At 43.3% G+C, this 25,788-nt stretch overlaps 1 protein-coding gene across 3 annotated transcripts in view; it reads right to left on the bottom strand.

Moving 5' to 3' along the window:
* ZFX (zinc finger protein X-linked) overlaps positions 1–25,788 on the bottom strand; it is a 543,920-nt gene that overhangs the window by 53,280 nt on the left and 464,852 nt on the right. For all 3 annotated transcript variants that reach the window (XM_069204818.1, XM_069204819.1, XM_069204820.1), the window contains one exon: positions 5,731–5,871. In XM_069204818.1, the coding sequence (XP_069060919.1) occupies positions 5,731–5,871 (141 nt within the window). The remainder of the gene's footprint in view (positions 1–5,730; positions 5,872–25,788) is intronic.

The raw sequence follows: 25,788 nt of genomic DNA on the forward strand, positions 1-25,788 counted from the left end.
AAGGGCTACCTTCACATTGGAGTGGGGTCGCGAGGCTCCCCTCATGAGCCTCTGATGGCCCTGGTAACTGCCACCACCCCCCACCCCCCACCCCCGCAGGGCCAGCTACTACTATGTACTGGAGTGCCCACCGCCAGGATATAGCTGTTTGCTGTAGCTTAAAAATATATATTTTATTTAAAATAATATTTTTTTATTTTAAATTGAACACAAATATCTTTTTTTTTTTTTACTATATGAGATATTAAAGCCTAAAAAAAAACTTTCCCTCTCACTTTCTTTCTCTCCTTCAATAAATTTCTCCCACACAGACACTTAAGCAACCACTCACACTCACTCACGCACCCACTCACAGACCCACTCACACCCTTATGCACCCACTCACAGACCCGCGCACACACTGACGCACCCACTAAAACACTGATGTACACACTCTCACACCCAGACAATCTGACAGCCACTCTCACCCCCAGATACACCCTCTCACATCTATTCTCACACCCAGAGGCTGTGGCCGTATCACGATACGCACGGCCAAAGGCCCGTGTACAGCATGCGGTTGAGTGGTTAGAGGGGAGTTGGCTGCAGGGTCTGGCTGCAGGCAAGGTCTTGGGGGCAACTTCCCCTGTGCATGGGTGAAGGCCATGCACGGTGCAAGTTTGGGTGCTTATAGAGAGTTGGCCTCAGGGGCCTGGCTTCTAACCACCGCCGCACACGGCGATAGTGAAACATAGAAATTCACTGAAAAAAACAAAGGTTACAGGGACGTTATAGTTAGGAAACAAATTTTAAAAAACATAGAAATTCACTAAAAAAAAACTAAAGTTAGAGGGACGTTTTAGTTAGGCTCATATTTCAAGCGTACAAAACGATCGAAATTCAGCAGTTATAGTTATAGTTACATCTAGTAACTATAACTTGTGCCCTAAGATAACTATAACTCTCGCCCGGGCCGTGCACTGCTAATTCCCCCACAAATTACTGCACCCATGACATCTTTGATAACATCCTTGATAATATCAAGGTAATATTTGCTTTAGGAAAAAACTGTGTATGGCGGGGGGTGTGTGTGTGTGTGTGTGTGTGTGTATATATATATATATATATATACACACACACATATATATGTATACCATTGATGTCATGAGTGATGTAATATGTGACGTCATAAGCAGTGCATGCCGGGGGCCAAGTTATAGTTAGCTCTGCTAACTATTACTGGTGAATTTCAGATTGCAGTTGTCACTGTATAGTTATGGTTAGGACCACATTACCATCAGAAATGGACTTTTAGTTTGCTAATAACCTTGGCACTAATTGATGAATCTTCACAAATCTTTTTTAAAAAACAACTTAAATATCAGGGTGATCCATCAGCCGGGAACAAGAAAAAGGGGGTGGGGGTATAAAAACAATTTCTCCATGCAATTTCCCTAGGGATTTTTAAACAGTGCAACAGCCAAAATGACTGAACAAAATTACTAAATATGTATGGGAAAGATAGATTTTACTTGGAAAGTGTTCTTTTTGTGATTTGATGTAAATTATTTCAGTAGTTTTTCAGAAATTAAGGATCAAACTATAGATATCACATCCATGTTTTGGGAGTGATGTAGGAGAATAAGCAACCTCCTACTGCAGATGTGTGGGGTGTGTGCAAGTTAGATTGAAGTAGAGTGTAGGTGTCTGGCAGGCAACTGAAGTGTAAGGGGCTGTTGAGTTATGTTGGTCCAGTGCTGTGTAAGGCTTTGTATATGTGCATGAGAAGTTTGAATTGGCTGCGCTTGTGAATGGGGAGCGAGTGAAGCTCTATGAGGTGAGGTCTGATGAGGGTGTGGCATGGGAGGTTTAGTATGAGTCTGCTGCGGCGTTCTGAATAGTTTGGAGTCTGTGTAGGAGTTATTTGGAGATGTTAGCGTAGTGTATTGCTGTAGTCTAGCCTGCGAGTGATGAGTGCTTGTGTAACAGTCCGTCTGGTGTTCGGTGGCAGCCACTTGAAGATCGTTCGTAGCATGTGTAGAATGTGGAAGCACGCTCACTGTGTTGACTTGAGCCGTCATGTTGAGCTTCTCCTCTAGGGTGATCCCCAGTAATCTGTGCGTGGTTGGTTGGTGTTCATCTTAGCTCTAACAGTCACCAGGTGGAATCCCATGGGGAGGTCTTGTTTCCAAAGACCAGAACTTCCATCTTGTCAGATGGAAACTTCAAGCAGTTGGTTTGCATCCAGTTTGCTACTACTAGTCATGCAGTTGGTGAAGCTGGTTCTGGTGGTGACTGTCTTGTCTGCCAGAAAAAGGAGGAGTAAGGTCTCATTGGCATAGATGATGCCATGGGTTTGAATGATTATACCAAGTGGTATCATGTAGATGTTGAATAGGGTGGGGGCTTAGGGCCGGTTCCCTGGGAGACTTTGCAGACCGGGTTCTCGGTCTCTGATGTGAAAGGCGGCAATCTGACCCTTTGGGTTCTTCCTGTGAGAAAGGAGCAGATCCAGTTGAGTGCAGATCCTTGGATGTCAACTGCATGGAGACTTCCGATGAGCGTACTGTGTGGGACCATGTTGAAAGCGGCAGAGAGGTCTAGCAGGACAAGGGCTCTGTTTCTCCTCAGTCCATGATAGTCCAGATGTCGTCGGTGGCTGCGATGAGTGTTGTTTTCATGCTGTGGTTCTTCCAGAATCCTGAGTGGGTTTTGTCTAACACGTGGTGATGCTTGAGGTGGGTTGAGAGCACTGGCAGAGTGATGTATTAAGCAGGTTTATGGTGGCAAAACCTATGATTCATAAAATCACAGGCTTTGAGAATTAAAAAATGCAGATCATAAAGGCCTGGATGAAATTTTAATTACGTTTAGTAATCAGAATAATTTCTGTAATTTTGCGATACTCTTGTGATGGAAAAGTACCAAAAACTGTGTGATTATTCCTGCGTAATTTAAAGTAATTAGGGGTAAAAATGTCTCTCTCTGGAGCACAGGCACAGAGCATGAGTAGCTTCTGCTGTTCATGTTCTTTGCATTTTGCACCATTTTCTTAGCACAAAATACATCCGTGGGTTCATTTTAGACACAAGATAATAGCGCTAAATGGAGTTTACACTTTGCATAATTCCACATGCTCTCGCATAGTTTTGCTGTAATTTCACTAATTAGTCAACAGCAAATTACAGAATTACAGGATTCCCCCCCCCAGCATAATGTAAAAATAAAAATAAAAAAAAGGAGTTAAAATGTTTACCATTAAAAATCATAATTAAAGAGGTTACATTATACTTTGCTCTAAAGTACCCACATGGTTTGTGCTTCAGCTGTGGCCAATGATGAAGCGGTAAGGCGAAGTGCTTTTGAATCTATAATGAAACATATTATTTAAAGTAATGTTTTCCAAAATAGTTTAAAATGCACATTATTAAAATACAGACAGTGAGAATACAGCGGTAAGGAAAACAATTGTATTAGGGTAAAACTATTCCATGATGGCTATGTCAGCTTTGCTTCTAATATAGGGATCGGATTACTCAAGTGTGTTTAGAATCCCTTGTTGTGCTGAAGACTGCAGTACCACCTCTTCTCTACAGGGGCAGAGTTGACTATGAAAATAAACACTTTATCAATCACTGGGCCCCACAAGGTCGAATTTTAAAAAGATGTAAACATTGACACAGATGTTTCTCGAGTCATTTGTTTATGATTTAGAAGTCATTGCCTTGTGGGGAAGTGAGTTTAGGTTCCATAGTACAATCAAGTCCCCAAAGCATGAGTGTGTTATCACAACCAAGTGCCCACAGGAATAGTAACATAAAACACACACACTCCTTAAATAAAAAAACTAAACCTCCACCCACACACTCGTTAAAAGAAAACAAAAATTAACGGGAAGTTAAAGTTGATGGGACGTTAAGAATAGGTGTGACACAATCTAATAAGAGCTGAAATTCACTAGTTAAGATCCTACTATACTCTTAACACCAACAAGGATCATAGGTGAAACGCTGAAATGAATATGCCTAACCAACTGATTGTTAATGAATGTATACAAGTTTAAATGAATACCTTACAAAGTTGGTGCACCCAGGCTTCAAGTTAAATCAAGAGTCTATTATTGTGCTCTTTATATCAGTACTTAGTTACAGCACCTGTGAGTAAATAATACTATATTTTTTATTAGTCATAAAGAGTTATCCTAGAGTGTTCCATATACACGCCAGTACATCAATGCACTTGAAGTACTGTATGGTATACAGTTAATAAGCTTTTGCCCTGTAAAAGTGAGATTGCATTAATGTTATCATTCTTGTGTCAAAAATGGATAGGATCAAATATGTGATATCGTCCTACAAGAGTGAAGTGATGCCTGACATCGGAAAGATTTGCCTACCCATGTCCCATGCAAGCTGTGCCCCTGGAACCAAGCAATTCACAACTGATGATCCATATTAAGGGTGAACCCAGTCTTGGATTACTTTTATTCCTGTTCAGGGAGGACCTGGCCTGGCAGTTTGGGAGCAGGGTCAAAACTGAAATGCATATGGCTTGGTTCAAAGAGAGGTGGCATGTGTGCAAAATAACGGACTGGGATGCAGCCCTGAGTAAATACCAATGGCTGAAGGTAATTCAAGCATTCCACCTAACACTTTTTGTATACTTCACTAACTACAAGTCAGACAAAGTGGAATTAAAGCATTGAATTCAGCTCCACCTGATTATACATTGTTAGGGTTTTCCACGACAATTTTTTCCAGGGGAGCGAAAATGAAATCTAATTTTCCCAGGCAGTAAATCCTGACAAAGCTCACAAGACATTGGCAACAATAGCAGCCGAGTCTCATTCCTATTTTCTTCTGACAGGGGAGCATGCCACGCTCTCCCTGTTACAAATTACCTACCCTCCACTACTCCCCCACATCCTCCCCCTCATCTCCCTCCCCATGCAAGGGTAAATGCTTGCACTGACCACCTGCTCAGAGCAGGTGATAAATATATGTGTTAAACCCCACAGTATTGGAAATTCGGTGTGGTTTTAAGAGCCAAAAAAACAAAAACAGTCCCATATGGTAAATCACAATAGATGACACTGGGGTGAATTTACTTATGGTTAACAGTAAATGTGCACACAAATTTACCATTACTCCAGCACCATCTAAGATGTAATCAGGGACAAAGAGTTACTGTTCCATGCCTTACTCTTCTAGTAATATCAATACTGTAGTTACCCACATTGATTCAAAAGTGGCACTATGCCAAAGCTAACCCAACTTTTGTTGTTAAAAAAAAAAAATAATAATAAAGAGATGTCAGAAAATGAAAAAGCATGAAGATACTGTGAGACATGTGGGATACGTTCCAGAAGATAATATGTTTCCAACAGTTGGACATAAACAGGATCCAAATGTACGTAGTCACCAAGGAGGAGCACATACTGCTATATAGAGGAGCCTGAATAAATCAAGGAAATATCTTATTTTTATAACAAGGATTGTTTGCTACGGAGGAACCATGGTTGACCAATCATTTGAGATTCTATGATCAAGGGTATTATACAAATGCTCCCAACTGTATATCTGGTACATTCATAAGTATGACTGCAGATGAACACCACAAGCCTATCACTCACAACCTGCCTTGACAGAACCATGTCAAGGCTATGAGTTCCAGCTGCTTTGTGATCTACAGACTAAAAATGTTAGCATAAAACCCCTTGAATTCAGTGCCATGTCATTTGAGAATACTCACCTGTTTGGAATTGTCGGTTTTCCAATCTCCTCCTTTTTTTCGGTCTTTGTTTATCAAGTCTGTCTAGATCATCAGACTCATCTATGTGCAAAAGAGCACTAGCAGTTCCATTCCTGTTCTCAATTCCATCAGTATTATTACCTTGGAACAATGATAATGCAGTTTTAATTATGTACAAAAAGGCGATCAAAACCATTAGTTATTACTACAGATGTTTTCAGAACCTGTCCTGTACATTTAGAAAGAATGTATACCATAAGGAGTGGTGGGAGTCCCATGCTTTTAAATTCACTGAGAAAGGCATTATTGTTAAAAGAAACATGTGTATTCATAACAAACAACACTGTCAAGACATTCTGAAAACTGGATAGCTGACAAAAAACATTTTTTTTTTTTTTTTTTGGACACACAGCAGGATACAATTTCATCAGAAAGCTGAATCAGTCACAACAAACAATAAATATTTGATCAATAATACATGGAGCAGGTGCAAGTTCATTGTTCATGTAATTACTAATCTATCCTCTAAACCCTTTGAAACCAAATTGACAGAGGGGCCCAGATTTTCAAGCCCCTTTTCCTGTTCGTGGTGCCCTTTATCGTGCATAAACAGGATTCCAAACGGTACGCAGACAAAAGGCGCGTAATCCATTGATTCCAGGAAGGGGGTTCAGGTTTCAGCCAATTAGATGTGACACACCCACTCATCACTGACATTGCCAAAAAAGAAAATATCGCAATTGATTCCTGCATATTGTCTCATCAACCGCTAATAACACCAGTTGTGTTAGGCTGATATCCTGTTTCAGCAATTTTTTTAAAAATTCAGAAATATCGCTGATAAAACCGGATCGTTTTTCACAGTTGACGAACATATGACATAAATCAGCCTTTGGGCTCCTACACCGGGGTCAAGTGATCCCTTCTGTCCTTCCCCAGCTAGCGATCTTGGCGGGTGTATAGAATAGGTTAAATAATACCTTATAGTGCTGAGCTTACTTTCCAGCCAACAAAAACACACACTGATCCATATCTAGAGACTATAGGACCGCAGCTTCACTAGCCCCTATCCGCCGGTCCCAATTCATGACAAGGTGTCCCAAATCATCTTGCATTGAATCTATCAAAAGCGTATTTGGTATAGTAGAGTTTGCTAGTGGTAAAGCAATACTACGTTTCCCATAGCATCCATTAACCAATTTTCTAATCAATGGGTCAATAAATAAGGCAAACAGCAGCTGTGAGCACGGGCACCCCTGTCTTGTACCCCTCTGAATAAAACTTGGATCCGATTTTGATCCCGCCACTTGCATAGTGGCTGTGGGGTTACAATATAGATTCTGGATAGCCCTGATAAACCCGGGGCCAATGTTGTTTTTACGCAAAATTGACCATAAAAATGTCCAATGCACCCGGTTGAAAGCTTTCTCCACATCAAGCAGAATCACTGCCATCTGCAGCTTTGCCACTTCCAGGGCGTCCAATAATGTAATTACACATCTAACATGATCAGTTGTGCCTTTCCCTGGAATAAACCCATGTTGCCAGGGATAGACTAAATTGATAATCACCGAGCTTAGCCGAATAGCTAGAACCTTAGCATAACTTTTGGCATCGCTGTTTATTAAGGAGAGGGCGATATGAGCTCGGCAGCCGCGGATCCTTTTCTTTTTTCAAAAAGACCATCACGGTTGCCTCCACCCACGATGCAGGTGGTTGGGACCCTGCTTACACCTCTAAAAATAAGGTGAGGAGCTTTCATTTAACTTCCCAAAAAACTTTAAAAAAAATGTAAGGTCATTTTATCTGGGCCTGTAGCCTTCCCACTTGAAAGAGTGCTAACAGCTGCTCCAATCTCCTTATCCGACAGAGGGGCCTTCAACTCATTTATTTCCCCTTCCTGTAACTGTCCCACTGAGATATTGGCCATATATTATAAGGATAGCCACACAGTGAGCCAGGTGGGGGGTAGGGCGACTTCTATCTTACGGACCCAGCGGTCTGGTAGTCTCACTTAGCAGTGAGGGGGGGTGGCCTATGGTAGGGTTGTGTTGTGTTGCGGGGGGAGTTTGCAAATGGTCAAGGTAGGAGAGGGGGGAGCTTAAGGGGACACACAGCAGGGGAATTATTATAATAGTGGATCGCAGACAGGTACAGGGTGTGGAAAGAATAATTGGGTGACACAGCTAAGGAACATTGTACAATGGAGAATATGGGTCAGAAAGGTAAAGTATGTATAGTAACAGTGAATATTTGTGGGCTCAATGATGGTTAAAAAAAAAGGCAACTGGTAAGGGAAGGGCTAAAAGCTTTTAAGGCCGACATTGTCTGCATGCAAGAGACACATATCGTAGGCTTGCAGAAACATCTGTTGGAATTTCCTGGATGGAGGCTGGTGGTGTATACTAGTCAAAGTACAAGTACTAAAGGGATAGCTATACTCGCACGTATCAAATCATTAAAGGTTGGACGAGTGGTGGTGTTGGATCACAATCTGCTCAATCTATGGGTCGAATGTAGATGACCCGTGTAGGAAAAATGGCTCTGTATTACAGTTACCCCCCCACTTCTTGCCTGATATTGATGCTAACTTGACTGAGAAGTGTGCGGAGACCCTGTTAACCAGGCCCCAGCACCAGTGTTCTTTCACTAAAAATGTACCATTGTTTCCACAATTGGCACACCCCTGGCACACAGATAAGTCCCTTGTAAAAGGTACCAGTGGTACCAAGGGCTGTGTGACCAGAGAAGGTCCCTAAGGGGTGCAGCCACCCTAAGGGACCCCTCACCTAACACAGGCACACTGTCATTGCAGACTGTTTGCGTTGGTGGGGAGAAAAAGGCAAAGTCGACATGGCATCCCCATCCGGATGCCAGGCACACAAAACACTGCCTGTGGCATAGGTAAGTCACCCCTCTAGCAGGCTTTACAACCCTAAGGCAGGGTGCACTATACCACAGGTGAGGGCATAGCTGCATGATCAATATGCCTCTACAGTGTCTAAGTCCATTCTTAGACATTGTGAGTACAGTGTGGCCATATTAAGTATATGGTCTGGGAGTTTGTCAAAAACGAACTCCACAGCTCCATAATGGCTACACTGAATACTGGGAAGTTTGGTATCAAACTTCTCAGAATAATAAACCCACACTGATGCCAGTGTTGTATTATTGAAAAATGCACACAGAGGGCATCTTAGAGATGCCCCCTGTATTTTACCCAATCCTTCAGTGCAGGACTGACTGGTCTGTGCCAGCCTGCTGCTGAGAGACGAGTTTCTGCCCCCCTGGGGTGAGAGCCTTTGTGCTCTCTGAGGACGGAAACAAAGCCTGCCCTGGGTGGAGGTGCTTAACACCTCTCCCCTGCAGGAACTGTAACACCTAGCAGTGAGCCTCAAAGGCTCAGGCTTTGTGTTACAATACCCCAGGGCACTCCAGCTAGTGGAGCTGCCCGACCCCTGGACACAGCCTCCAATTTTGGCGGCAAGTCCAGAGGAGATAATGAGAAAAACAAGGAGGAGTCACCTACCAGTCAGGACAGCCCCTAAGAAACCCTGAGCTGAGGTGAGCTCTGCCTTTAGAAATCCTCCATCTTGGTTTTGGAGACTTCCCCCAAAAGGAATAGGCATGTGCCCCCCCTTACCTCAGGGAGGAGGCCTAAAGAGGGTGTAGCCACCCTCAAGGACAGTAGCCATTGGCTACTGCCCCCCCCAGACCTAAACACACCCCTAAATTGAGTATTTAGGGGCAACCCTGAAGCCAGAAAATCTGATTCCTGCAACCTGAACCAAGAAGAAGGACTGCTGACCAACAAGCCTGCAGAGACGATGGATGACAACTGCTTTGGCCCCGCCCTACCGGCCTGTCTCCAGAGTCGAAAACCTGCAACCAGCGAAGCATCCAACAGGAACCAGCGACCTCTGAAGCCACAGAGGACTGCCCTGACACCCAGGACCAAGAAACTCCCGTGAGCAGCGGCTCTGCTCAAAAACAGATACATCTTTGCAACAAAGAAGCAACTTCCAAAGAACTCACTCTTCCCGCCGGAAGCGTGAGACTTCACACTCTGCACTCGACACCCACGGCTCGAGATCCAGAGAGCCAACACCACAGGGAGGACTACCCAGCGAATGCGATCCCATAAGTAGCCCGAGACGACCCCCCTGGGCCCCCACAGCGACGCCTGCAGAGAGAATCCAGAGGCTCCCCCTGACCGCGACTGCCTGTAACAAGGGACCCGAAGCCTGGACCAAACACTGCACCCGCAGCCCCCAGGACCTGAAGAAACCGAACATCAGTGCAGGAGTGACCCCAAGGCGACCCTCTGCCTAGCCCAGGTGGTGGCTGTCCCGAGAAGCCCCCCTCGTGCCTGCCTGCACCGCTAGAGTGACCCCCGGGTCCTTCCGTTGAAACCTATCTAAAACCCGACGCCTGCTTTGCACACTGCACCCGGCCACCCGTGTGCCGCTGACGGTGTGTTTTGTGTGCCTACTTGTATCCCCCCCTGTGCTCTACAAAACCCCCCTGGTCTGCCCTAGAGGACGCGGGTACTTACCTGCTGGCAGACTGGAACTGCAGCACCCTGTTCTCCATAGGCGCCTATGCGTTTTGGGCACCTCTTTGACCTCTGCACCTGACCGGCCCTGAGCTGCTGGTGTGGTAACTTTGGGGTTGCCTTGAACCCCCAACGGTGGGCTGCCTATGCCCAGGAACTGAGACTTGTAAGTGTCTTACTTACCTCACAAATCTAACCATTACTTACCTCCCCCAGGAACTGTTGATTTTTGCACTGTGTCCACTTTTAAAATAACTTATTGCCATTTTAACAGACTGTATATGATATTGCTCTAATTCAAAGTTCCCAACTTACCTGTGTGGAGTACCTTGCATTTTATGTATTTACTTCAAATCTTGAAATTGTGGGTCTTAAAATAAGCCTTTGAGTGTGTGTTCCTCATTTATTGCCTGTGTGTGTACAACAAATGCTTAACACTCCCCTCTGATAAGCCTACTGCTCGAACACACTACCACAAAACAGAGCATTAGAATTATCTAATTTTGCCACTATCTTGCCTCTAAGGGGAACCCTTGGACTCTGTGCACACTATTTCTTACTTTGAAATAGTTTATACGGAGCCAACATCCTACAACCCGGAAGTGCTGGACCTTGTCAACAGGGAGCTTGCGTCTTGGTCGCCTCCGGTGATAGTATGCGGTGATTTAAACATACATTTAGATAACTAATACAGTATTCAAGATCAATCAACATATCAGGGGAGGAAACCCAAAGTCTTTGCTGCATTACAGACATTATTACTGAACTACGGTATGGTCGATACCTGGCAGAACTGTAGGTCTTTTGAACTAGGCCATACATTTTTCTCCTTCCCACATAAGAAGTCAGTGAGGCTAGACTATATTTTTGTGTCTGCCACGATGTGAGAGGGTTTATGGATCGAGAGGTATCCAAGAATAATGTCGGATCATAACCCTCTGGTTTTGGAAGTGTGTTTGGGGAGTGACGGTCCCCAGGCTAGGACCTGGTAATTTGATAGAGGGGTGCTACGTGATCCAGTGTATGTTCAACATATGAGGGCTTGGATCCCGGAGTTTTGGGAGATAAATCGGGGTACCGCCCCTTGCCATACAGTATGAGACACGCTCAAAGCTGCTATCAGAGGAGAGACGCTCAGATATGCTGTTAGTAAAGAGAGGGCGTGCTATAACCAGCTGAAGGCAATACTAGGAAAACTGGCTTTAGTTTAACAGCGGTTGGGGGATGCAGCTACAAATGACTCCGCGATGTTGGACATCTTAAATGAAATTACAGTGGTAAAAGATGAGATTATGAAAATATATATGGAAACCGCAGCGGCTACATTTTTGGTATACCTACAGGAATGTTATGAACATAGAGAAAAAGTTGGCAAGTTGCTGTCTTTAAAAATAAGACAGAAAGCAACTCATAGCAATATTAACATACTTGAAGATGGTCAATTGGTCAGCGATAATTTAGAAGTCCTAAGAGTGCTTAAAGAATTTTACCAGAACCTGTATTCACAAGAAATATACTCCAAGAGGATGAGGTAACTCAGTATAAAGCACTGTTGAAGATAAGCAAATCAGTAAAACAATAATACGTCCAGCATAAGATTGACAAAGTACAACATCATAAAGAAAAAGTTACTAGCCTTCGGTAACAATATTTGTGGTGGATACATAATCATCTCACGTAGTCCTCTCCTTATGAACTTTCCTTTTTTCCTTCAAGGCTCCAGACTACTCTGGAAAAGCTTTTCCCCAGCAATATCTCTTCAACCTTGCTAGGTGAAGCTTCAGTTGAGACTTTGCCTTGGGACATAAAGGCAACTGAGTATAGAAGGCATCAACTTGCCTGTTCCTACGTCTTTTACCTTGCATCATTTTGGCATGTATGCAAAGAGAGGAAACAAAAGAGCAGCTACAGCAACAAATACAGCACATAAGATGTCTGCATACCTTGGATCTGAATAGTCACTGTATTAACGCGTTAGGGGAGGATTGTGAGGAAATTACAGGAAGATCATATATCCATCAAAAGGAAAATGTTACTTACCCAGTAAACATCTGTTTGTGGCATGTAGTGCTGTAAATCACATGTTTAGCATAATTCTGCCATTAAGTGTTGGGATCGGATGTGTGCAAGTTGTTGTTCTTTGAAGAAAGTCTTTGAAGTCACAAGGCAGTGAGACTCCTCCTCTTGCTAGTAATGTGCATAGTCATCGACTCCACTGTTACATTGTTTTCCTGCATGGCAAGTGAGGATGGAACGGGAAGCAAAGCATAGAATAAAGAGGTGTCCATGCAAAAGGAGTCCCTGAAAAAAGTGAAAGTAACTGTAACAAGCACAGGTGCCCTGGGAGGAGGGTGGGCGAATGTGAATCTACAGCACTACATGCTATGAACAGATGCTTACCAGGTAACTAACATTTTCCTTTCGAGGCATGTGTGGCTGTAGATACACATGCTTAGCACAGAATATAAAACAGTACTTCTCTATAAGTAGTGACTAACCTGTGGGAGTTACAGTTGCTTGAAATAGTGTACGTAGACATGCTTGGTCCACATTGGCTTGTTGACAGGCCAGAACATCTACACAGTAATGTTTTGTAAATGTATGCGGTGTAGGCCATGTAGCTGCTTTACATTTGTCAGCTATAGGTATGTTTCCCAGGAAGGCCACTGAAGCTTCTCTTATGAGCGAGTGAGCTCTAGGAGGAAAGGGTGAATTTCTTTTAACTTTAGCATAACATGTTTGGATGTATTTAACAATCCATTGTGCAATGCCTGATTTAGAAATAGCCCTCCTTTGTGAGGTTTTGAGACCGCAACAAATAGTTGTTGTGTCTTTCTAAACAATTTAGTTATTCTGGTCAATGTAACACATAGAAGTTTGTTTTACATCTAAGGTACGCAGAACCCTTTCTGCAACTGAGTTAGGTTGCAGAAAAAAAAGACAGGCAGTTCAATAGATTAAGGTGGAATTGTGGGATCACCTTTGTAAGAAATTTGGAGTTGGTGCACAGTACAACCCTATCCCTATATATATAAGGAAGAAGGGTTCTTCTAAAGTTAGTGCCTGAAGCTGACAATGTCTAAGTGTAGTGATAGCGACCAGAAATATTACATTCCAGGATAAAAACTGGTGGGGGCGAGAGTGGAGAGGCTCCAATGGAGGACCCATTAACCTTGTTAATCCAATACTGAAATCCCATGTGGAAGATGGTAGCACACTGGGAGGAATGACTCTTAAGACCTCCCATGAAGGCTTTAGGAAAGTGCCCTCTTTCTTAGGAAGGTCAACCCCATTGTCTGCTTGTTGTCAGTATGTTTGACTGTGTCTACTGGGTTCCTGCTAACTAGGACCCCAATAGTGTTGTTATCTCCTCTAAACTGCACCTTTTTCTTCCCACAATTGGCATACTGGTCCCCCCATGTAAGTCCTTACTATATGGTACGTAGGTACCCAGGGCATTTGGGCTCCAGGGGATCTCTATGGGCTGCAGCAGTTATTCTGCCACCCATATGGAGCCCATGCAAAGGGTTCTGCAGGACTGCCATTGAAGACTGCGCAAAATGGGTGCACGCACCCAGTTTCACTACAGGTCACTACACCAGATCACTGTAAGTCACCCCTATGGTAGGCCCTCTCAGCCCAGAGGGCAGGATGCAGGTACCTGTGGTTGAGGGCAGCCCTGCACTAGCAGAGTTGCCCCCAAGAACTCCAGCCCCATTTTATAGGTCACGACCTATATCCAGCTACATAATGGTAACTCCGAACCTGGACATTTCGGAATCATACCCCAGTACTAATGCAAGTACTGGAAGTATGATTTCATGCACTCGGGGGGGCTCCATATAGGACCCCCGGCATTGCTACCACCTATCTAGTGAAGGTCTGTGCAATGGTATTTGGCATGACACCGAGGACAAAGTTGAAAAGGCATCCGTTCCACCATTGAGTGGACATAGTGCAGAGGAGTGCCTGAGAATAGAAGCAGCACCCGAAGTGTGTAGGCCCATGAGGGCCGCAGTTGATGCAAGTCGCCCCAATGAAGTTGATGCCGTTAAACTGAACAAGAGTCAGAAAAGACTGAATAAAAACAATACAGACAGAAAGTAGGTATACAAAGGGAAAACTACATGAACATGATGATGGTGCCGAACAAGAGCAGAAGAACACACATCCGAACCAGACTGCGGCAAAAAACTGTCTAACAATGGAGTCCATGACCATGTGCATTATTAGCAAGAGGAGTCACACTACCTTTTGACTGAATAACTTTCTTCGAAGAAAAACAAGTACACATCTGAGCCCCAACACTAGATGGTAGGATCATGCTAAGCATGTGTATCTACAGCCACACACCTCAAACATTTTCTTCTGATATATACATCTTCTAGCAGATTTATCATCTTATCAGTCTCAAAGCAATAAGTCCTGTGAAGTGAGAATAGAGCTGTGCCAGATAATCAAGGGAATCATGCAATACAGCTCAGGTAAAGTACTCTCACTGTGTCCCTAAGGTAAGAGACTGTAGTGCATACCATAATATGCTAAGATAACCATGAAGCCACTCTGCATATATTGACAAACATGATATCTATCAAGAGGGCCATACAGGCAGCCCTGCTGCTAGTGGAATGGACACGGATGCCCTTTGGAGGATCTTTCTTGGCCAAGGCATAATAGTACTTGATACGGAGGGAAGATGAAAAAGCAAAATAGCACAAGCTGAGCATTCATAATGTCCTGTCGAGTGTGGTTGATATAACATGATTCTGCAATTAGGAGTATGGTCTATGGAGCAGTTCCTCTTACTTTGTAGAGAAAGAAAGATGGAATGGTAACAGTCTAGACAAAATGCAGATCCCAAACTGGGAAAGATGGATAGTCAAGCATGAAGGACCAATTTACCTGGACAGAAACATGTAAACGATGAACAAACAAAGAATGCCTGAAGCTCTCGAGCCATAGAAGCTAAACTTATTGTCACCAATCTAACTAACTTTAGGGCAAGTCTTCGAATTGCCCAACTGTGCATTGACTTGAATGGGAATTCCATCAATAAATTATTCACAGAAGTAAAATCTCATTGAGAAACAAACAGAATAAGAGGAAACAAGTAAACTATTTGGAAATTCTGCCATTAGTGACACGTCCAACAAGGAAGGCTGATCCGGAAGATACAAGAAGGCACACAGGACCACCGGATGGACCTGTGCGGTAACTACTGTCCAAACCCTCCAGGATATTGCAATTTTAGAAAGAAACTAGTTACCTACCGATAACAATAGTTTTGCAGTTTGAACTCTTCTAGATTTACATACTATACATATATTCTGCCATCTAGTGGTTGGAGTCAGAAAGTGCTACTTGTTTTTTTTTTTTTTTATTTATTTTTTTATATAATGGGTGTGTGTGAAACCAGATCCTTCTGGCATCAGCTACAACCCCCTTTGTGTGTGTGCTAGCTTTCAAGTTATTATTTTCTTCTCGCCTTGTGACTGTGTATGCCCGCCGAATAGGTGTAATACTATTTGTATGTTTCTATTGTAGTGAATGTGCAGGGTTAGGTTTATCCCTAGAAAAAGGGTAGTGCTTGTTGTGTGTTCCACATATGTTGTAGCAGATATATTTTTGCCCTACAAATGAAGAGAACATTAGTATCTGTATTCTTATGATTTGTTTACGGATTTGTTCTTTTTCCCTTTATATGTGAACTATGTAGTTGAGTGCGTGTGACACTATTATGAAATGTCACCTGAGTTGAATACGTGTGACATTATTATGAAATATCATCTGGTGTGACACGTAGATGCATGTAGCATTTTTTTATTTTTTATAATGCACTTATGTATCATCTTGGGCTGAGGTACTGTGTCCACTTTTTTTTAAATTATTTTATCATCACACCTTTAATTATTTTATAAATTTTGTAAGTTTTCTCTTTCACTGGGGAGGTAGGAGGGTCCCATGTGAATCTAGAAGAGTTCAGGTTGCAAAACTATTGTTACAGGTAGGTATCTAGTTTCTTTTGAAGCATGGACATCTTCTAGATTCACATGGGACCCCTCCACCCCCCAGTGAAAGAGAAAACGTACAAAATAAATAAAATAATTAAAGGTGTGATACATTAGCTCCCATACTATGCATTGATCACGTAGTGGTATTTGCCCATTGTACAGGAGAGAATGAAATAGAAGTAGTTCCAACAGAAAAAGTTTTTCTGTGCTTTACCACTAGTTGTCTTTGCGAGAGCATGGTTTCTCCACATCATCTCTCCATATATCTACATATACTGAAAAAATGTACATACATGTATATACACACACCCCAGACCTACCTGGGTATGTGAGTGTGTGTGTAATTATCTATAGGCATAACTATGAATCATTTTTATTTTGTGGTTACTGGATAGCTGTTAACTAGATGTATGTGGCAATTGTTATACTCCCTTGGCCCATACATCATTATTTAGGGTAAAGTTGAATTTAGGGTCTTTCATTTTGATGGTGCTCTTCTAATATGCTTTATAGCTGTATGCGTGCATTTAGAGGCCCATGGTTTCACTGTTACCAACCAATAGCTCGTTGACTAGCTAACCAAAGACTGTTTGTAGTTTTGGCAATGCAGTGGGCCAAACCTTAATGCTTTGTGTAGATATGGATTAGGGGTTACTGGGTGCTTGGTTGTTTTTAAGTATGCTGTAGTCCATCCTTTCCTTTCTATGTTTATGGTTTTCCTGTAACATTGAAAGTACGGTATGATTATTGGAGTTATATATGTGTTTAAGAGTAAACCCCCAGAGAAGCTGTGATTCACCTTGGTATATAGTCAATGTCTCCATTTAGTATGCAGATGTTGGTTGTTCTCAGGGAACTTTAGTGTGTGTGTGTGTGTGTGCGTGCGTGGAAAATGGTCACTTACCCAGTGTACATCTGTTTGTGGCATGAGACGCTGCAGATTCACATGCTGTGCACTATCCTGCCATCTAGTGTTGGGCTCGGAGTGTTACAAGTTGTTTTTCTTCGAAGAAGTCTTTTCAAGTCACGAGACCGAGGGACTCCTCCCTCTCAGCTCCATTGCGCAGGGGCGTCAACTCCATCTTAGATTGTTTTCCCGCAGAGGGTGAGGTAGGAGTTGTGTATATAGTAAAGGTGCCCATGCAATGGAGTAAGTATGTATGTACATAATGTGTATAAAAGTGATATATATTTACTAATGTACAAGTTTCATCAACTTACAACGGCTACAGGTTCCCGGGGAGGTGGGAGGGCGCATGTGAATCTGCAGCGTCTCATGCCACGAACAGATGTACACTGGGTGACATTTTCCTTTCGATGGCATGTGTAGCTGCAGATACACATGCTGTGCATAGACTAGTAAGCAGTTACTCCCCAGAAGCGGTGGCTTAGCCTGTAGGAGTTGAAGTTGTCTGAAATAATGTTCGTAATACTGCCTGTCCTACTGTGGCTTGTTGTGGTGTTAACACATCCACACAGTAATGTTTTGTGAATGTATGAGGCGTAGACCATGTGGCTGCTTTACAGATTTCTGTCATAGGTATATTTCCTAGAAAGGCCATTGTGGCAACTTTCTTTCTAGTGGAGTGCGCCTTTGGTGTAATAGGCAGATCTCTCTTTGCTTTAACATAGCAGGTTTGAATACATTTCACTATCCACCTGGCAATGCCTTGTTTGGATATTGGATTTCCTGCATGAGGTTTTTGGAAGGCTACAAACAATTGTTTTGCGAAATTGTTTTGTTCTATCAATGTAATACATTAGTGCTCTTTTGATGTCTAATGTATGTAAGGCTCTTTCGGCTATTGAGTATGGTTGTGGAAAAAAGACTGTGAGTTCCACTGTTTGGTTTAGGTGGAACGGTGATATAAGGTTTGGCAAGAATTTGGGATTTGTGCATAGAACCACTTTATGTTTGTGTATTTGTATAAAGGGTTCTTGTTTAGTAAATGCTTGTATTTCACTTACTCTTCTAAGAGAAGTGATAGCTATGAGGAAGGCTACTTTCCAGGTTAAGTATTGCATCTAACAAGAGTGCATGGGTTCAAATGGTGGACCCATGAGTCGTGTTAATACAATATTGAGGTTCCATGAGGGAACTGGTGGTGTTCTTGGGGGTATAATTCTCTTTAGACCCTCCATAAATGCTTTGATAACTGGGATTCTAAAGAGTGATGTTGAATGTGTAATCTGTAGATAGGCAGATAATGCTGTGAGATGTACTTTAATGGAAGAAAAAGCTAGATTTGTTTTTTGTAAGTGTAATAAGTAGCTTACAAGGTTTTTTGCGGACGCATGTAGTGGTTGAATCTTATTATTATGGCAGTAATAAACAAATCTTTTCCATTTATTTGCATAACAATGTCTTGTAGTAGGTTTTCTAGCTTGTTTAATGACCTCCATACATTCTTGTGTGAGGTCTAAATGTCCAAATTCTAAGACTTCAGGAGCCAGATTGCTAGATTGAGCGATGCTGGATTCGGGTGTCTGATCTGTTGTTTGTGATGAGTTAACAGATCTGGTCTGTTTGGTAGTTTGATATGAGGTACTACTGACAGATCTAGTAGTGTTGTGTACCATGGCTGGCGAGCCCAGGATGGTGCTATTAGTATTAGTTTGAGTTTGTTATGACTTAATTTGTTTACCAGATACGGAAGGAGTAGGAGAGGGGGAAAAAGCGTAAGCAAATATCCCTGACCAACTCATCCATAACGCATTGCCCTTGGAGTGAGGGTGTGGATACCTGGACGTGAAGTTTTGGCATTTTGCGTTTTGTTTTGTTGCGAATAGGTCTATTTGTGGTGTTCCCCAGAATCGAAAGTAAGTTTGTAGTATCTGGGGATGAATTTCCCATTCGTGTGTTTGTTGGTGATCTCAACTGAGATTGTCGGCTAACTGGTTTTGAATTCCTGGGATGTACTGTGCTGTTAGGCGAATGTGAATCAGCCAATGCCAAATCTTTTGTGCTAAGAGACACAGCTGTGATGAGTGTGTCCCTCCCTGTTTGTTTAGGTAATACATTGTTGTCATGTTGTCTGTTTTGACAAGAATGTGTTTGTGGGCTATTAACGGTTGAAATGTTTTCAATGCTAGAAACACTGCTAGCAGTTCTAGATGATTTATATGAAGTTGCCTTTGTTGAGCGTCCCATTGTCCCTGTATGCTGTGCTGGCTGAGTTGTGCTCCCCACCCTACCATGGAAGCATCTGTTGTGATCACGTATTGAGGCACAGGGTCTTGGAATGGCCGCCCTTGGTTTAAATTTACAGTATTCCACCATTCAAGCGAGGAGTGTGTTTGGCGGTCTATCATCACTAGATCTTGAAGTTGACCCTGTGCTTGTGTCCATTAGTGGACTTGGAGTGGCAATCCCTTTTTGTGTGTTGATTGTTGCTCCTAAGTATTGTTGTATTTGACACGGTTGTAGATGTGATTTTTGGTAGTTTATGGAGAACCCCAGTTTGTGAAGGGTTTCTATGACGTATTTGGTGTGTAGAAGACACTGTTGTTGAGTGCTGGTTTTTATTAACCAATCGTCTAAGTAAGGGAATACGTGCATGTGCTGTCTCCTGATATGAGCAGCTACTGCTGCAAGGCATTTTGTGAATACCCTTGGTGCTGTTGTTATCCCGAACGGTAACACTTTGAATTGGTAATGCACGCCTTGTATTACAAACCTCAAGTATTTCCTGTGGGAAGGATGTATGGGTATGTGGAAGTAAGCATCCTTGAGATCTAATGTTGACATGTAGTCCTGTTGTTTGAGCAATGGAATCAGGTCTTGAAGTGTTACCATGTGAAAATGATCTGATTTGATGTAAAGATTTAGTGTTCTGAGGTTTAATATGGGTCTCAGTGTTTTGTCCTTTTTTGGAATTAGGAAATACAGGGAGTAAACACCTGTTCCTTTTTGATGGTTGGGTACTAGCTCTATTGCTTATTTTTGTAGCAATGCTTGGACTTCTAGTTTCAACAGGCCTAAGTGTTGTTTGGACATGTTGTGTGCTCTTGGAGGCACATTTGGTGGCAAATGTAGGAATTCAATGCAATAACCATGTTGGATAATGGCTAGGACCCACGCGTCCGTAGTTATGTGTTCCCAATTTTGGTAATAATCTGTGAGTCTCCCCCCCACTGGTGTTGTGTGGTGGGGGTTTGTGACGTTTGAGTCACTGTTTAGTTTGTGGGGTTTTTGGGCTTTGGAATTTCCCTCTTGTTTTAGGGAAATGTCCACCCCTATATTGTCCCCGAAAACTTCCTCTTTGATATTGTCCCTGGTATGTGGGTCTGGCTTGTGAGGTGGAAGGCTCTATGGTCTGGGCCCGAAACCCCCCCCCAAAAGTGCGGCTTCCTAAAAGTGCCTCTACTCTGTGGGGTGTAGAGCGCGCCCATGGCTTTGGCTGTGTCAGTGTCTTTCTTTAGTTTGTCTATTGCTATATCCACCTCCGGCCCAAACAATTGTTGTCCGTTGAAAGGCATACTCAGCACAGCCTGCTGGATTTCTGGCTTAAATCCGGAGGTACGTAGCCACGCGTGTCTCCAAATGGTTACCGCCGTGTTTACTGCTCTGGCCGCAGTGTCTGCTGAGTCCATAGCTGACCTTATTTGGTTGTTGGAGATAGTTTGGCCCTCCTCGACAACCTTTTGAGCACGTTTCTGGAACTCTTTGGGAAGGTGTTGAATGAAATGTTGCATTTCATCCCAATGTGCCCTGTCGTATCTTGCCAGTAGAGCTTGCGAATTGGCAATTCGCCATTGATTAGCTGCTTGTGCTGCCACCCTTTTGCCTGCTGCATCGAATTTCCGACTTTCTTTGTTGGGTGGTGGTGCGTCTCCAGAAGTTTGTGAGTTTGCCCTTTTCCGGGCTGCTCCTACTACCACCGAATCAGGAGTTAATTGTTGTGTAATGTACACAGGGTCCGTAGGGGGAGGTTTATATTTCTTCTCCACCCTAGGTGTGATGGCTCTGCTTTTGACTGGGTCTTGAAACACCTGTTTGGCATGTTTTAACATGCCTGGTAACATTGGCAAACTTTGATATTGGCTGTGCATAGATGACAGGGTATTGAACAAGAAGTCATCTTCGATGGGCTCTGCATGCAGTGCTACGTTATGAAAAGTAGCTGCCCTGGAAACCACCTGCATGTAAGCAGTACTGTTCTCCGGTGGTGATAGCCTTGTCAGGTAGCAATCCGGACTATTATCTGAGACCGGTGCGTCGTACAGATCCCATGCATCTGGGTCATCCTGGCTCATCCCTGTGTGCGTTGGTGACTGCATCATTGGGGGTGTTGCTACTGGGGACAGATGTGGCGAGTGTGGTGGCGATGGCTGTGGAGAACACTGTGGTGGTGTTTTTTCTTTAGCCACCTTAGCTTTTGGGTGCATTTCCGCCTCATGGAATGCAAGCTTCCACTTTATCTTGATTGGAGGAAGAGTTCTGATTTTCCCCGTGTCTTTTTGTATATGGAGCCTTCTCTGGGTATGGTCTGGCTCTCCCATGCTCTTGTTCAAACCTGTGGCCTTGTAACTGTGAGGAAAGGCCCTGTTCTTCTGTGTAGGAGCTGTGTTTCGGCTCCGAGGCTGCGTGTTTCGGCACCGAAACCTTTTCTGCAGCCTTTTTCGGCTCCGAAGAAACCTTTTTGGTTTTCGGGGTGCCGACCTCTCGGTGCCGAATCTGGTCAGAGCCGGTATCTCGGTGCCGAGTCTGTTCGGAGCCAGTATCTCGACCGGAGTCAGATGTCTTCGGCTGCTGGGAGGCCTTTTTCGGTGCCGATGTTTGGTCACTGTGTTTCCGGGTAAAGCCATGGCCTGTTGGCGGTGGCGTCCCCTGGGCCTTCATGATTTTGGAGTGAGTTTTTGCCGGGGCTGGTTTACTCACGGTTTGTTGCCTCCTTGGCTGCTCACTCTCGGGCTCGTCCGAGTCCGAATCTGGGATGGAGAATCTCTCCACTTCTTCTACGTCGAGATGTCCAGCCGGTGTGACGCCATCTGAAGTCTTAGAGCTCTACGATCCTGCAGTGTCTTCTTGGATCGAAATGCCTGACAGGCCTCGCACGTATCCTCTTTGTGTTCGGGGGACAAACAAAGATTACAGACCAAGTGTTGGTCTGTATAAGGATACTTAGCATGGCATTTGGGGCAGAAGCGGAATGGGGTCCGTTCCATGAGCTTTGAGGATGCACGCGGTCGGGCCGACCAGGCCCCTCCAAGGAGAGGAAGCCCCGAAGGGCTGCCGGAGCTCCTCTTTTCTTCGGTGTCTATGTGCTAGCACTAACCCGGTACCGAGCGCTAACAATACCGTCAAATTTTCTGATTAATGTCTATCTTTTCCGAACCGAAACATGGAGTGAAGAGGAACACGTCCGAACTCGATGGCGGAAAAAAAACAATCTAAGATGGAGTCGACGCCCATGCGTAATGGAGCCGAAAGGGAGGAGTCCCTCGGTCTCGTGACTCGAAAAGACTTCTTCGAAGAAAAACAACTTGTAACACTCCAAGCCCAACACTAGATGGCAGGATAGTGCACAGCATGTGTATCTGCAGCTACACATGCCATTGAACATATATATATATACATACACATACATAAACACACATGTACACATCTATATATCCATATACATATTCATACATATATGAATCCAAATGTATGTATTTATCACTAATGTGTAAATGTACCTCTTAGGGTATCCATATGTATATCCTTTGTGAATATGTTTACATACTGGTATCCAAGGCCACTATACCTATTTTGGGTCACCACCTCCCTGCCCGTTATGTGGGTTCGTAAGGTCTTCAGTGTTAGGAAGATCCATTAGGGTTGTAGGAGATGTATGTGCTTTACAGCTTCTGTGGGGCACCATAGGCCCCTGAGTTTGTTGATTGTTGGTGTATGCTCCCCATTCAGTGGGATGCAACCTTTGTTATGGTTATAGTGGGAGTTGGGTATTTGCGAAGTACCAATCTGCACTGTATGCATATATGTTATACTGATTTCTGGTCCAGCCTAAGTGAATTGTGAAAAATGGTTTATGCTGTGTGGTGAAGTGTTGTTTAGGAAAATATTAACAATCGCCAACTGGGTTATGTTACCCTTAATTTTCCTGTGTACTTTGGGCTTTGGACCAACTATTTGGAATAGTATTTTCTGTCCTGACTGTGTATGCATTTATTATATTGCAGTAGGGTGTGTGTGTGTGCGTGTGTTTCATTTGGTGGCGGGGTGTCATCCTACCACATTTTTGTGGGGTATTAGGAGGTTGCGGTCAACCCCAGGTGTCGGCCCCCTATAGCACATTTGGAGGTTGCAGTGAAACCTCTTTGAAGACTTGCCAGCCCCCTTATGGTGTCAATATTAGTGTCCCTTTTAAGAGCTGATTTGCACCCTTTTTGGAGTGGCCACGCCCCATTTCGTCCGAGATCAATCTACCCCTATCAAAGCTGTCTCGCCTTTTTTTTTGTGAACGATCATTATGATTGGGGGTGCCATGCCCAGCAATGTAGTCAAGAATAGTCTTCTTTACCGAAGCTGATGCGCCCTTTCGGTGATAAACACCTTATTTAGCAATAGATTAGTCAGGTAGACCCTTGACCTGTTTATTTTGTGGAGTGAGGGTAGGCTCCCTTGGTAAAAAAAAAAAAAAAGTGCTGTGTGGCCTTAGGCCTTTGTGGATGTGATCTGTTACAAGGGGTTTTAAGTCTTCCTATTGTGAGTGAGATCCATGCCCTCGCTAGACGTTGGTTGAGTATTAGGATATCGTATGGTTTTTCAGTGCATGCTATTTTTCCACCAAAAGAAAGGTTGAAAACTTAGTAGGAGTAAATAGGGTTGTGAACAACTTTCGTAGTTGGTGTTATTATCCCCATGACCTTTAACTGCTATACATGTGAATGTGTAGAGGCAGAGAGTTACATGCTCTCCTTCTGTGTAACTGTATATATGAAAAACCATCTATGCATGTCTTGGAAACTGTGATTGCCTACAGCAATGAATTTGGGTATAATGCAGTGTGTAAATGGTAAAGATGCATGCAACTTTATATAGGGATTATTGTTGCTTTCTTTGGCATCCCAATTTAAGGAACCGTCTCACTCAAACTCTGTCCATTCCTGACAACGAAGGTCTGTCCTTCTCTTTAGCAATCAATGCTACCTTTACCTCCTCTGGAATATTGATATATCGTCCTCCTGGCCCTGATGAGAAGTTTCTGCAGGTTCTATCAGAAGTGGGTGCAGACTTTGCCTGTAGGAATTCTAATTTCACCATCTTGGGTGACTTTACTATTCATGTAGACAACAAATACAATAGTTCTGCTAAATCCCTTCTCATGGATCTAGCAGCCTTAGACTTGACATAACTGATTATCGGCCCCACTCACATTAAAGGTCACACAATTGATTTGGTATTTAGTAACCTCTTAAGTTTATCAGCTGTGGCTCCTTTCCCCTTGGTCTGATCACTTTTTAATTTCGCTCACACTTCTTACATTTCTAGCAAATCAACTCTGCGCCAGTGGTCAAAGTTAAGTTGCAGATACTGGACAGACACTTAAGAACACTATCGCCCTACCTTTTTTTACCAATGAGCTTTGCTCAGCAGAAATATTTAACAAATGGATCTCTAACTCTCTTGGTGTCATGTTAGCTACTAAGACTGTCCTTAAAAATGCCCGCCTTAAGAAATCTCCATGGTTCGCTCCCGAGTTGCAGCAATTAAAAAAGGAATGCAAGCAGCTAGAAAGAAAGTGGAGGAAAACCTATGATGATGCCTCCAAACGTGAATATAGAAAAGTCATTAGATCTTACCATGTGGAAATTAGATCTGCACCGGGAGCATTCTATTCCTCTAGAATAGAACATTCTTCCAACTCCCCTAAAGAGATTTTTTCAATTTTTAAAGAAATGATTCAATACCCCTCTCCTAGCAATTCAATTGAAGCCTCTATGGAACACAGTAATAACCTAGCATGTTTCTTCCAAGCGAAAATTCTTGATATTCAAGCAACTTTCCCTAATAACCCCTACCAAGAGGCCAAGCTGGCATCTCAAGATGAATCCCATCCTTTGAGAGACGCATTCTCAGTCTTTCAGCCTCTGACAGAATATCTAGTAGGGAATTATCTGTGCACTATAAAATCAGGTTCTCCTCTGGACGCTGCCCCTGTGTATATCAGCTTTAGGTTCATACGCTACAGTGCCTGTCCTAACCAAGGTTCTCAATAGCGCTCTTACATCTGGTCATGTTCCGCAACACTGGAAACATGCTGTTATAAAACCTCTATTAAAAAAACCTAGGCTTGATCCAACTCTATTTAGTAATTACAGACCAATGTCTCTTCTTCCCATAGAATCCAAAATAATTGAAAAAAAAATTCAATAAACAAATTACAGGTTTCCTTGAAGAACATAACCTTCTTCATCACACCCAAATGGGCTTCAGTACATTACACAGTACTGAGTCTGCCCTTCTGGCCATCACAGAAGAAACTC

This window comes from Pleurodeles waltl, chromosome 8 (genome assembly GCF_031143425.1).
Source record: "Pleurodeles waltl isolate 20211129_DDA chromosome 8, aPleWal1.hap1.20221129, whole genome shotgun sequence".
Lineage (NCBI taxonomy): Eukaryota > Metazoa > Chordata > Amphibia > Caudata > Salamandridae > Pleurodeles > Pleurodeles waltl.